The sequence below is a fragment of the Oncorhynchus mykiss genome, chromosome 22 (assembly GCF_057628025.1).
Source record: "Oncorhynchus mykiss isolate SJ-2025 chromosome 22, ASM5762802v1, whole genome shotgun sequence".
Taxonomy (NCBI): domain Eukaryota; kingdom Metazoa; phylum Chordata; class Actinopteri; order Salmoniformes; family Salmonidae; genus Oncorhynchus; species Oncorhynchus mykiss.
In genome coordinates, this window is record NC_143043.1 from 11,038,525 (window position 1) to 11,052,743 (window position 14,219).

Genomic DNA, 14,219 nt, shown 5'->3' on the forward strand with positions numbered 1-14,219 from the left:
GTACAACATGCAACACATGTAACATAGGCCCTAAACCACATTTATTGATGCTTAATAGTATGGATGGATGTCAGTTGTGATAAAATGTTGCAGAAGAAGATTATGTGGGAGATTTCTGTTGAGAGATGCATGTAGGCTAAATTTGGACTGCTATCGCCAATCTGAATACATCTATTTTTAATTGAACCTTTATTTAACTAGGCAAGTCCGTTAAGAACAAATTATTATTACAATAACGGCCTACCCCAGGCCAATTGTGCGCCGCCCTATGGGACTCCCAATCACAGCCGGATGTGATACAACCTGCTTCTTGCACTAAGATGCGGTACCTTAGACCACTGCACCACTAGGAACCCCTGCTTTTAAACATGCAGCCAATTTCTGATATTTTTTTCCACAAATTGGTCTTTTCACCAATCACATCAGATCTTCTCACTTATCAGATTTCAAGGCATGAAGCAACTCCTTTCATGACGTCTGCTTTACTTGGATATTGGGAAATGTGTCTGGTTTGCAGCCCCACACAATTTCCCCTGACCCAAAGACCAATATTTCCCCAACCTCGACGGTAGGCCTACCTGAGGTATGTACTTTAATCGAACAGTCTGCTATTGAGCTTTGTGTACATAAAGAAGGGCTCCTTCAACTTCCAACTTTTAGATTGCTAACGTTAATCCAATAAACGACTGTAGTTCAGCTAAATTGAATGCTGACACCGAGACAAGTTTATTAATATGATAGCAATAATAGGTATTAAGGGGTCTAACATACATTTTAAATTAATAATATGTTTTTAGCACACATAAGAAAAATACTTGTTGATCTTAGACTTGCTTGCTAGCTACTTCCGAAACAAACATACGTTGCATTTCGGGATATGTAGTCTTCGTGACTGATCGGTAGCCAGATCAGTTGTCATCCTTCTCTTTTGTAGATTTTTGATTGATACAGTGGCATCCATATCTAGGTTTGTGCATAACTCGAGTCCACTCGACAAGTGTTACTTGTCAAAGTTTCATTGTTATCCCGTGATATCTGTAGGATATTTACTCAAATGACCTCGACGTGCAACTCTACAAGGCAAGGGCTGTCAGTGCTTCCGCGCAAGCGCATAATCAGCGACTGGCTATCACATTGGTAAAAAGCCGTGTGAAAATGGTAGGTAAGGAGGGCATTAATAAACAGATTCTCAAACATAAACCGCTGCTGTGATGTTGAACCCCGGGATTATAACATGTTGCGCAAGGTAGAAATTGTTCCGTCGCTGCTCACGGACTGTCTCCTGTCTGTCTGTGTTGCCATTGTTGAGCTGTTTCACTTGACTTAACGTATTTACCAGGGAAAGGAAAGGAAGGTCAGTTGGTGGTATTTTGAGACCTAGAACCGCATTCGTCCAGCGCGCAGCTAGCTGGTTACGACTCCCTTTTTGGTAGTCTGGAAATGCGAGCTAGTCAGACGCTCCAAGTTGAGAAGTTGGTCGTGGTTGACGGCAGTGGCCAAGCCGGACCAGTGAGCGCGCAGGACGGATAGTGTTTTCTCGCACACCCGTGAAATATCCTATGGACGCCCGATCTGTTTTTGCATGTTTTTGATGATTACGTTTCCGTCCGAGGTAGTTGTTTTTTTGCTCAACAACATCATAGTTGTCGCTTTTCACGCACACGCTCAACAGAGTAGTTATAACCGAACTAAAATTCACTCTATGGTGAAGGCAGTTAAGTAGTTATCAGTCTAGAGTTATCCAACACCCGGTGATCATCGTTTACAGTTGTTGACTGTCTATTAAAATAGATGCATGTCTCGAAGTTATGGAAATATGCTTTACTTTTAACACGCAAGCAGGACTGCATTACATGTTTAATTGTGCATGCACTCAGTTTGAAATGAACACACCTGGTCACTTCATTACACAATCTGCTTAGTGCTTACTCTGCAAAGTTGGAAATAACCCCTGTATATCTGGCAGTAGCATGGTGTGTTTGGGACCATGGGACGCCCTGGAACAGTTGAGCAGTGAGGTCCCATTGATGGCATCCCCCTACTCGTGTTACACTACATTCCACTAGACGCCCCATATACTGGGGGCCTTCTGGGGTGCACGTGCTCTGAGCTTACTCAACGTTCTCCACTCTCAGAATAGTTCTAGGTCTGCCTTGCTTGTTGACTGGACGCCCAAAGCTTGTTTGCTTGTCTGTCTGTTTGTCGACTTGTATCTCATCATCATATGAAGTGACTGTCTGTCTGTAACCACCTACCCTTATGTCTGGTGTCCACATGACCTCGGCCTGAATGTCTGTGGATGTGTGTGTGCCCCTGTGTATCCTGGTGTGCGTCTCAGTGTGTGTGTGCGTCTTGCTGTCGGTGCTGCACGGTCTCTCGGTATCTGACAGCCCGTGTCCTGTCTCCGTGCAGCATAAGCTGAAGTCTTCGCAGAGGGACAAGGTCCGGCAGTTCATGTCCTTCACGCAGGCTGGGGAGAAGACTGCTGCTTACTGCCTGACCCAGAATGACTGGAAACTAGAGGTGGCCACAGACAACTACTTCCAGAACCCAGACCTCTACTACAAGGAATCAATGAAAACCCCTGTGGAGAAGAAGAAGCTGGAACAGCTCTACAACCGCTACAAAGGCAAGTGGGGGAAGTTCTAGAGGAATACAGCCTGTGGAGATTGTGTGTCAAAGTTTATGTATCTGTTAAGGGTTAGTAAGTGTGTAGTATGTATTTGTGGTGTTATGCATTGTATCGGTTCTCCTGTTTCTTGAAAGAGGAAATGTGTACGTTTCTCTCAAATCCCTAAGATGATTGTATATACATGTCATTTCCATAGATCCCCAGGATGAGAATAAGATAGGCATCGATGGCATCCAGCAGTTCTGCGATGACCTCACCCTGGACCCGGCCAGCATCAGTGTCTTGGTGGTGGCGTGGAAGTTCCGGGCCGCCACCCAGTGCGAGTTCAGCAAGAAGGAGTTCCTGGATGGCATGTCCGAACTGGGGTGAGCGAGGGGTGAAGTCCTCACTCTGCGACGCAGCTTCGTTTGGTGGCGTGACAGTGTGTTGTTGGTTAATGCCAGTACATGTTATTGTGGTGTTTGTTGTTAGTGTGTTCACATGGTGGGGAGAAGTTCTATATTTAGACTCTGAACTTTGGCATTAATACTGTGTGTCTTATGTTTTGTGTGATGCCAAGTCAGCGTAGGTTAGCTCTGGGTCTTATTTAGTAGGTACAGAACAGGAACATGTTTTTAAATGGAAATTGAAAATCAGTGTTCTTATTGGACAAGGTTTGCTACTAAAGGTTATCCTGTTTTGTGCCTACCAAACACTGCCCTGGGGAACCCAATGGATGGGTAACAGATCATAGCACAAGAACAGTTTAGGAACCACTGGATTAGAAGAGGTGTGTGTTTGTGTTTTTGATTGAGATCCATTTACCTGCCCACTGTATTTATCTTCTCACAAGGTGCGACAGCCCAGAGAAGTTGAAGGCTCTTCTTCCCAGGTTAGAACAGGAGCTTAAAGACAGTGGCAAGTTCAAGGACTTCTACCAGTTCACATTCAACTTTGCCAAGAACCCTGGACAGAAGGGTTTAGGTAAGCACAGATGAAAGTTAGTTACATTAGTGTTCACAAGAGTTATTGTAGTTACATCAGTGTTTCTTAACTCCAGTCCGGAGGACACCTGAGGGTGTGCAGGCTTTTGTTTCAACCCAGTGTGAACACATCTGATTAAACTATAGTGAGATAACAAGGTGTAACTCTGGCTGTGTTTTAGATCTAGAGATGGCTGTGGCCTACTGGAACCTGGTACTGACAGGCCGCTTTAAGTTCCTGGACCTCTGGAACAGGTTCTTATTGGTGAGTGAGTAATGTTATGCATCCCAATCTAACATTACATTTTGAGCTGGACTCCTTGCTTGCTATGTACATCCTGTGTCTTGTTTTCTGCTTGTGCACTTTTCCCACTTTTGTTTTCTCGTTTTTTATATAGGAACACCACAAACGGTCGATTCCCAAAGACACATGGAACCTACTCTTGGATTTTGGCAACATAATCGCAGACGACATGTCAAATTACGACGAGGAGGGTGAGTTTAAAACCCGTGGTTACCTGGAGTGTATTCAGTAGGGTACAGAGTAGTCAAAGTTCATTGCTGTTTGCAAAAGTGCAATACACTGAATGTTGCTCTCAACTGAATATACACAATGACAGACTGCAGTAGTCATCAAACCTGGTCCTGGAAAGCTACTGAGTGGGCAGGCTTTTGTTCCAGCTCAGCACCAACACACCTGATTCAGCTAATCAAGTTTGTGATGAGCTGTAAATTAGTTGAATCAGGTGATTCAGTACTAGGCTGAAACAAAAGCCTGTAGACCCTGCAGCTCTCCTGGACCAGGTTTGGTGACCAGTGACCACTGCTTTAGATGAGACACTGATTTAAGGTCAGATTTAAGGTCAGTTTTGTTCGGTCAATAAAGTGACCGCTAATCATACGTCTCCTTCCTGTCAGGGGCGTGGCCAGTTCTCATAGACGATTTTGTGGAATTCGCCCGGCCGATCGTAACAGGATCCAAACGCAAAACCCACTACTAACAACCCAGCTCTTGAAAGGGGGGCTGAACTTTGGTTCCTCTTCATTGACTTTGTTGGATTAAAAAAATATATATACTTTTTAAGAGGAAACAGAGAAACACTTGAATCCGTGACACTGCACAACTATCAGGTAACCAACCTATGAGGGAAGAGTGAGAGGAAAACACAGGAAGCAAGGCTTTATTTCTATCCTTGTTTGATGGGAGTCGCCACGTGCACATTGCCAGCTGGCAGTACATGTCCCAGCCTGAGGGCCAGCTGGGAAGAGGCCTTGGGGATATCAGTGTTCCAGGCAACGCTCCCTTTGGAATCTCAGTATTCCAGTGAAGAGGAGAAAAGGAGAGATTCCTCCCCTGGCACAGTCTCGCTCTCTCTCTCGCAACTCTGAGAATTCGGATTTACAAGTGTGAAAAAATGTTGTGTGTTTTTGGGGTTGATCCTTGTTAGTTAGCTTTGTGTGGCACGCAGGGCTCTGAGGGGACTGTTCAGAACAGGCCTTGTTTCTAATGCAAACACTTTGGGACAGACCGAGCTGCTTGCAACGTTTGCTCACAACACCAGCGTCAACAAAACTGTTAGTTATATACTGTATATATTATACTGTCTTTTAAAACAGTATGTACAGAGAATTATATAAAGAATAATATAAATAAGTTACATTTATGAATATAAGAGATTCATCTTTTTGTGTAAATTTAAAAAAAAGTAAAATCTGGTATATGATGCCTCAATAACATTTGATAGAATTTTAGTTCTGGTGTGTACCAAGTCATTATTTTATTTCAACGTTTGGGTTGGAAAAATTCCAACATTCTGTGTTTTAGAATCTTCTTTTGGTTCACTATGTTATATTTGTTTTAAACAAATACATTTCAGCCATTTTTTAAGTAAATGGACCATGACTCTAAATGTTTGTCCCATTCGACATCTGTATATTAGGGAAAGTCTGTTCATTCTGGCCCACAAAGACTGAAATACTGTTCTGTTCTTCCTGGTTGTTTTGGAGGTTTGGATAAAACAAATGTAATGCAGTGTCTGCAGGCCAATTAATGACACTAATTTGTCAATTAAGTGTAGGCACAAAAGACCAGCAGGACTGTGGACCTCAATGACTGTGAATTGTGCCATTCTGCATTACGTAATTTAAACACCCCAAAAACGGAACCACCAAGCAGTCACTGGGGGGCACTGTTTGTCATGCATGTGTGTGCGAGAGGGAGCGCTTTGGACAGTGCTTACGTGTGTTGAAAAGGTCCCTGCTGCCCATCCATTTTAGTATTAATGCCTTTGTGACACGCATTTATTTACACTTTGTCATTCACTAATCACACAGGTATTGTTAGTTTGGAAAGGAATATTGAATAAAGCATGTTTTTATCAGAAATTAAGAGGCTGTTCTGCTGTAATGTGATGATTCAGTCTCATGTTTTAAGTGTCTCTCTTGCTATTTGCAAAATGTTTCACCTACTGAACACATTCCTTCTGAACACATCCACCCCAGCAGATTCAAGTTACGCACCACACACACTGCATCATGAGTATTTAAGACCCAGTCCAATTAGCTGTTGCCCTCTAGTACGGTCTTCCTCCTCCACAAGCACCTGAGCTTCATTTACACATCACACAAGGGCCTTATGCAGGTTGAAAATGTCCCAGAACACTCCAATATAACCTACTGTATTGTGTAGATTAGAACATACATTCTCTATGTTGTAGGACAAGACTAGAATTTGGACCAATGGCAGGTTACTATACTGATGGAGGGAATGATCAGATACTGTATTGTTGGCATCATTACTTGTGTAATGTTTAACCAACATATTACATTTGCTATGGATGTTATCACCATCCCAATGTTGCTCTTGGGCACATATCTATGATCTGCTTAGCCTACCTTTTACAAACCCTAAGCTTAACCATTAGGGGAAACCACAACTCTTATACACCCAGAATGCAATGTTTATTTTGTTGATCAACTGTTGAACATTAGTCTAGGCTACTGGAGAGTGGAAAGTAGGTTTGTCTTTTGTGAGTAAATAAATACACAACACTGACATAAAGGCACAAAAGTGGCATCTGTTGCTGCCATGGCTTGATAGAACCAAGGAGACCATTGAGGATGGAAAGCGAAACAAGCACTATTTGAATTTGCGGCCTGCAGTTGCACGCTATTGGACTATAAGCCAAGTGGGCTGAATGTAGAGTTTACCGAATGGATATACCTGAGGTGGGGGAAGTTTACAAAACAAGTCCCGCCTCCTGATTAATCATGGGCGAGATAGGGGAGAGGAATTGTATTCATATATGGGCTGAAGAGCGGTAGTAGATTAATGGACTTTTCCATGTTTTTTTGTTTCAACATTTTATGGCAAGATATTTAATTTCACATTAACCTGCAAGTTTTTTCGTGACATGGATTGCTCCTGATTAACCTTTGAGCATCTGTGTCGTTACAAGTCCGTCGTTTTTTTTGGTCCCGCTGACTGGCAGCTGGCAATGGTAGTCTATGACTTTCTGATGTGACTGCAACTATTGGAGTTGGTGGATCAGAAACTTAAGTTCGAGAGTGGGTGTCACGTTTTCACATTTTACCGACAATTCGGAGGAGTAGGCAACAAGCTATGGAGAGTGAAACGAGCGGTAACATCTCGATCACTTCCCAGCTTCACCTGAACAACAGCACCAATGCGAATGACAGGTAGGGGCCCTAACAGTTTTGACATTTCCTTGTGTGATTTTTGTGTTGCAATGATGAGTATCATACATTTATTTGTCTCCGACTTATCCGTGATTATTACAAGCAATGAAAAGTTATACAGCATCTGTCATAAAGTTGTGTATCAGGTGACAACGTCATGGCATGACAATAATTAACCAGGTGGGCTTTTAGTCTAGGGCCTATCATCTGGCTTTTACTTTGCTGTCTACAGTTTGTCACAAAGTTTGCATTTACCAGCTGAATTGCCATTAAGTACACAATTATGAAACCTCTACCTTTTTGTTTTATTGCATGTTATGTCTGTTTGGGATGTTTGAACTTGTCTTCATCTTCCTCCTTTTGGCTTGGTTTTTGATATGCAGTTTCAACCTCTAGGGTTGTAATTTCACACGGGTTGATTGAACAGCATGTCATCTGATCCCAGCTACCCGTCACAGTAATCCCAACCACCTAGCTCAGGTTATTGTAGCTAAAGCTTGGCCAATGTAATGTCACCCGACTGTCACTATGCTATAACAGTTCCAGGCGTTCAACCCACACTGACATCCCTCTGTGATCAATGCAGTCTACTGGGTCTAGAATGTGGGTCATATAGATCCATAGTTTTTTTTTCTGTGTGTGTATTCTCAGACTGACCCTGCTTTCTCTCTAGGGTGGACTCGTATGGGTTTGAGATGCCTGAGGGTTATGAGTCCTATGAGAAGATGATGGCTGAGTATGTAGCCGTGCTCACCAGAAGGTCCATGAAGTGGTCTAAACTCCTACAGGGGAAAGTCCACGTGGAGAAGAACCTGAAGGGTGTGATGCACACATATATATATATATATATACACAGTGCCTTGCGAAAGTATTCGGCCCCCTTGAACTTTGCGACCTTTTGCCACATTTCAGGCTTCAAACATAAAGATATAAAACTGTATTTTTTTGTGAAGAATCAACAACAAGTGGGACACAATCATGAAGTGGAACGACATTTATTGGATATTTCAAACTTTTTTAACCATTCAAAAACTGAAAAATTGGGCGTGCAAAATTATTCAGCCCCCTTAAGTTAATACTTTGTAGCGCCACCTTTTGCTGCGATTACAGCTGTAAGTCGCTTGGGGTATGTCTATCAGTTTTGCACATCGAGAGACTGACATTTTTTCCCATTCCTCCTTGCAAAACAGCTCGAGCTCAGTGAGGTTGGATGGAGAGCATTTGTGAACAGCAGTTTTCAGTTCTTTCCACAGATTCTCAATTGGATTCAGGTCTGGACTTTGACTTGGCCATTCTAACACCTGGATATGTTTATTTTTGAACCATTCCATTGTAGATTTTGCTTTATGTTTTGGATCATTGTCTTGTTGGAAGACAAATCTCCGTCCCAGTCTCAGGTCTTTTGCAGACTCCATCAGGTTTTCTTCCAGAATGGTCCTGTATTTGGCTCCATCCATCTTCCCATCAATTTTAACCATCTTCCCTGTCCCTGCTGAAGAAAAGCAGGCCCAAACCATTGTGCTGCCACCCCCATGTTTGACAGTGGGGATGGTGTGTTCAGCTGTGTTGCTTTTACGCCAAACATAACGTTTTGCATTGTTGCCAAAAAGTTCAATTTTGGTTTCATCTGACCAGAGCACCTTCTTCCACATGTTTGGTGTGTCTCCCAGGTGGCTTGTGGCAAACTTTTTATGGATATCTTTAAGAAATGGCTTTCTTCTTGCCACTCTTCCATAAAGGCCAGATTTGTGCAATATACGACTGATTGTTGTCCTATGGACAGAGTCTCCCACCTCAGCTGTAGATCTCTGCAGTTCATCCAGAGTGATCATGGGCCTCTTGGCTGCATCTCTGATCAGTCTTCTCCTTGTATGAGCTGAAAGTGTAGAGGGACGGCCAGGTCTTGGTAGATTTGCGGTGGTCTGATACTCCTTCCATTTCAATATTATCGCTTGCACAGTGCTCCTTGGGATGTTTAAAGCTTGGGAAATCTTTTTGTACAGTATCAGTATCTCGGACCTGCCTGGTGTGTTCCTGGTTCTTCATGATGCTCTCTGCGCTTTTAACGGACCTCTGAGACTATCACAGTGCAGGTGCATTTATACGGAGACTTGATTACACACAGGTGGATTGTATTTATCATCATTAGTCATTTACGTCAACATTGGATCATTCAGAGATCCTCACTGAACTTCTGGAGAGAGTTTGCTGCACTGAAAGTAAAGGGGCTGAATAATTTTGCACGCCCAATTTTTCAGTTTTTGAATGGTTAAAAAAGTTTGAAATATCCAATAAATGTCGTTCCACTTCATGATTGTGTCCCACTTGTTGTTGATTCTTCACAAAAAAATACAGTTTTATATCTTTATGTTTGAAGCCTGAAATGTGGCAAAAGGTCGCAAAGTTGAAGGGGGCCGAATACTTTCGCAAGGCACTGTGTGTATATATATATATATATATATATATATATATATATATATATATATACATATACACACACACACACACAGACAGGGGAATAAACACACAACACATACATATATTGAATAAGAATTTTCATTCTATATTTGCATTCTGAGTTTTGACTGTAGTCATGGTTTCGGTTCTCTTAGTGAAGCGGTACGTGCGTAAGGGTGTGCCCAACGAGCACCGAGCCCAGATCTGGATGGCAGCCAGCGGGGCCCAGGAGCAGCTGGAAAAGAACCCAGGGTACTACCACTCTCTGCTGGGTACCGAGCAGCAGCACGATGCCAAGCTGGAGGAGACCGTCAGGATAGGTACTGGAAGCAATATAAAATGTTTTATGGGCAGTTCCACGCCAGCAGGGAAGGAAAATATTTTTGGAATCTCAGATTGTTCTGGCAATTGTTAAATAGGAACTTCATTGGTAGAAAGCATGAGCAGCAGTGTGCTGCGTTTTCCTTTCTGTTTTCTAGGAAGGATGTTTACCATGCTTTTTACATTTGCATCACACATTTCATGATGAAATTGGGCCATTTTAGGCCCTTTTTTAGACCTATACACTCCTCCTATAAGACCCTATGTTCTGTGAACCATAAATGATACAGGCATTTATACTCCTTTATAGTGTGCTCCCAAATATGGAGTATGTCTTCATTATGAAATACACATTTTCACATTTATTCAACATGGTACTTTTAATGATATTCCCTATTTTATTCATTGCAATTGACATTATAGGTCATTAACAAAGGTCACAACCCTCCTTTAGGATTGCAATTTCAGTCACCAGCAAATGGAGTTCCCTTTGAGTCCATTTTCCCATTCACTGTGTTGGTGGCGCTCATAAAATGTATTATACCTTCAGAATTAGCAGAGCCCACTCTGGAATTGTGATGTACTTGTAGAGTATATTGTTCCAAACAATCTGTCTTAAAATGAACAAAATCAAAAATTGTAGTTTTGAGATATTAGTTTAATGTGTAAATTTACATTTCTGAATCAAGACCTACTCCATATTTCAGAGCACATAAGGAGTATAATGACACCAAGATGTCTATATCAAATACAGATCATAGGGTCTTACAGGAGACATGTATAGGTTAAAAAGGGCCCAAAATGGCCACTTTTATTATGATCTAAAAAATGTGATAAATGTAAAAAGCATTTCAAACATCCTTCTTCCCAATGGAGTTTCTATGTGAGAATTTCCAGAACAATCTGAGATACCGAAGATATTTTCTGCTGGCGTGTAATCGCTCTATAGCATCTTGCAACAGAAAACAGAATGGCTGTCTAATGAACAAGACCCTGATTGTTCCGTTACTATGATTGGCTGATGGCGGAGTGCCCTGTCTCGCCAGACATGCACAGAACGTTCCCTGACAACGTGCAGTTCCGGAACAGCTCAGAGCCCTGTCTGCAGAAGGCCCTGTACAACGTGCTGCTGGCGTATGGACACCACAACCAGGCTGTGGGATACTGCCAGGTACTGAGCCTTATAGATACTATAAATCATCTGTTGGATGGATCTCACTGGTCTCCTGTGTCAGTCTTGCTTACCTTTGTTTACCTAACGTGTGTACAATACGTCCACTGTCGCCTCTTCCATGTGTACCTGTTCTGTCCCCTGTGGCTGTAATAACTGCCTATACCTCACCTGTCCTCTAAAGTGTGTGCATTGTGGGTACACACCATGTGTGCACAAGTTTCTGTTAGTGTGTGTGTGTGTGTGTGAAGGGAGTTATTGTTTTTCTCTACTCTAGGGTATGAACTTCATTGCAGGCTACCTCATCATCATCACTAAGGATGAAGAAAAGTCCTTCTGGCTCATGGACTCTTTGTTGGGAAGAATACTCTCTGGTTAGTCCCACACGCTCCTGTTGTGTCTGTCTGGTTGTGTGAGAGGATACGCGTGGTGAGGTTTGCATAGTCATGGTAGTAGACCCACTTGTTTGTTTGAAGGTTTTCCCTTCTGTGTATTTTGGGAGCTGCTAATGTGGAATAGCGCCATGGTCACGAGGCTTGTGGTAAGACTGTGTTGTTGGTATGTCGAGCTCTCATTACGACATGAGCAAACACAGGATGCATCTCAGGTTTCAGGATATATGCCATCTATGTACACACACACAACCTCTTGTCAAACACTGGACTGAATTAACCTGACACGTTCTTGTTGTAGACTACTACAGCCCGGCCATGCTGGGGTTGAAGACAGACCAGGAGGTGTTGGGCGAGCTGGTGAGGGTCAAAGCCCCGGCTGTGTGGCAGGCCATGGCCCAACACAACGTCATGTGGACCCTGGTGGTCTCCCGATGGTTCATCTGCCTCTACATCGATGTCCTGCCTGTAGAGGTGAATGGGATTGGAGTAGTGTGTGGATGTTTTGGTAAAGTCTGGGTCTATCGTCACCCTCTGTATGATAATTATTCTCATGTCTTTTTTCTTCTCTTAGACAGTTTTACGGATCTGGGACTGCCTGTTTTACGAGGGCTCTAAGATACTGTTCCGCGTGGCCCTGACTCTGATCCTCCACCACCAGGCTGAGATCCTGCAGGCCCGCTCCATGGTCGAGGTGTGTGAGCGCTTCAAACTGATCACCCAGGGAGCCTTCACATACGACTGCCACACCTTCATGCAGGTAAGCTACTCCAGAAGAGAGGTAACCTTAGGCAAAGGTCTAGGGTCTGTTCCTAACCTTAATGTCAAATGCAGCCGGGTGACAATTAGGTACCCTACTGTGATTGTTTTCAATTAACGTGGTCAAAAAGCTTCTTAGCGAAGACTAACTTCTCAAACAATAATTTTGCTAGGACTATCTGGGAGAGGAAAACTTAAAGCTAGCTGTTATTGGCAGAGAGGTTTGTAACTCTTTCTTATTGGTCTGTTAACTAATTTACCACCTGGTGATGTCACCAGACATGCCAAAATGCCATCCCACCAAAACAGGCTAAACTTTCAGGCAGTCTGTTCAAACAGCTCTTGCATGAAAAGGGCATTTATAAGTTTCACAATTCCTCAGTATTATTCCAACCTCATAATGTGGAAATGTATAAATAAAACACAGGAAAAATCATTTTTTTTGACTGCACTGGACCTTTAACAAAAGGCACATCTCAATAGGGGGTCCAGGTATGACATTGCATAAGTGTGGGGGGGGGGTGAGCCTTTCCTCTTTCGACCTGTATTGCTTGTCTATTGTTCCCACGAGCAAGGGGGAGGAGTTAATGCATCAGACCAACTCCTTGAATAGCCAACTCTTGAAGTTGGTCTAAAACAGGGGTTCTCAAACATTTTCACTCGGGCCCCCTTCCAGAATTGGGGAACATCTCGTGCCCGCCACGTCTTTCTATGGGCACAAGCACTGTTCCTGACACAAACTGTTCCCGTCCCACTACAATCTATGGGCTAAAAAACCTAGCTCAAATGTTAGCTGAGATGGGCTAGTCGATCTGGACATTTCTGAAGAGTTATACATAGCTCTCTAAGGTATGCAATGACTGACATGACGAGGGAAACTGATGATGCACTATCCAATTTTGAAATTGCACCTTGTGCATTCCCAGGGAACCACTAGTCTAAAAAACACTTGCTCCAGAAAATGTTTTACCCTTAAGTCTGTGTACATTACGATTTATACTTGGGATATAATTTAACAGGAAAAGGTCAAATAGCTGAAGTGCATCTTTAACCATGAGTAAGGAAATGCGAGAGACTTTAGATCAGCATCTATTGACAACTTCACCGGTGAACTCTGGCCTTTCTCCTTTTCTTGATATTGACAGGAAATCTTCAGGGAACCAGGAAGTCTCTCCATGGCAACCATCACTAAGCTAAGGGAGACATGCAGAGAACACATATTGACTGAGATGTCCAGACTCCGCCCTTGACATCTCCTCCACCACTAATAACTTCTTGTGGTTATCAGGTCATCTTCATTGTAGTTGAGCTACAGATGATCAGATTTCACATTTGGAGAAATAACCAGGAACCACATATGATGACATGGCAATCACTCTTCATAGATGCTGAATTGAGCTGCGTGATTGTAGTACCCCCATCTAGTCAAATATTATTTGTATTGTAAAAAGCATTAAACTGTAATCTTGCACTTTTCCTGTGGTAGGATCATGGGAATGATAAGTTGTGGTTTGACAGTGGAGAAGGGTTCCCCCAAAGGGTACCATAGTCCAGTTCAACCCAGGAATCGCCTGGGGAGGAAAATGTGATAACTCTACACCATACCAATGCTTTAAAATCCATGAGGGAGAGTGAGCAAGTGCACACTTAGGCCTGAATCATAACTTGAACTGTGCATAAGTTCATACATTGAGTCAATGCAAGATTGCATGTGCAATCATACCTCAAGTTGGAATTTGACTGGTGTAATTGGACCAAAGTTGACTATTTTCAACAAAGGGCTGCTCTCTCACTGTAACCTTCAATTGGAAGTTGATTACTGTCGA

At 42.8% G+C, this 14,219-nt stretch overlaps 2 protein-coding genes across 9 annotated transcripts; both read left to right on the top strand.

Moving 5' to 3' along the window:
- Window positions 1-290: 290 nt before the first annotated feature.
- dcun1d2a (DCN1, defective in cullin neddylation 1, domain containing 2a) lies at window positions 291-5,979 on the top strand. 8 transcript variants are annotated; one of them, XM_036958624.2, is made up of 7 exons: window positions 291-583; window positions 2,413-2,629; window positions 2,829-2,997; window positions 3,465-3,595; window positions 3,777-3,859; window positions 3,993-4,089; window positions 4,513-5,979. In XM_036958624.2, the coding sequence occupies exons 2-7, from the start codon at window positions 2,455-2,457 to the stop codon at window positions 4,593-4,595; spliced, it is 738 nt and encodes a 245-aa protein (XP_036814519.1). In that variant the 5' UTR covers window positions 291-583; window positions 2,413-2,454; the 3' UTR covers window positions 4,596-5,979. The 8 variants fall into 8 exon arrangements, with proteins under 8 accessions (XP_036814519.1, XP_021434494.1, XP_021434495.1 ...); XM_021578819.3 differs by lacking the exon at window positions 291-583 and adding an exon at window positions 866-1,158; XM_021578820.3 differs by lacking the exon at window positions 291-583 and adding an exon at window positions 882-1,162.
- Window positions 5,980-6,821: 842 nt separating this feature from the next.
- On the top strand, window positions 6,822-13,864 carry LOC110501330 (growth hormone-regulated TBC protein 1-A). Its single transcript, XM_021578813.3, has 8 exons — window positions 6,822-7,293; window positions 7,967-8,112; window positions 9,906-10,070; window positions 11,118-11,242; window positions 11,520-11,616; window positions 11,936-12,108; window positions 12,209-12,394; window positions 13,539-13,864. Exons 1-8 carry the CDS (start codon window positions 7,217-7,219, stop codon window positions 13,641-13,643), a joined length of 1,074 nt encoding a protein of 357 aa, XP_021434488.2. The 5' UTR covers window positions 6,822-7,216; the 3' UTR covers window positions 13,644-13,864.
- Window positions 13,865-14,219: the final 355 nt, after the last annotated feature.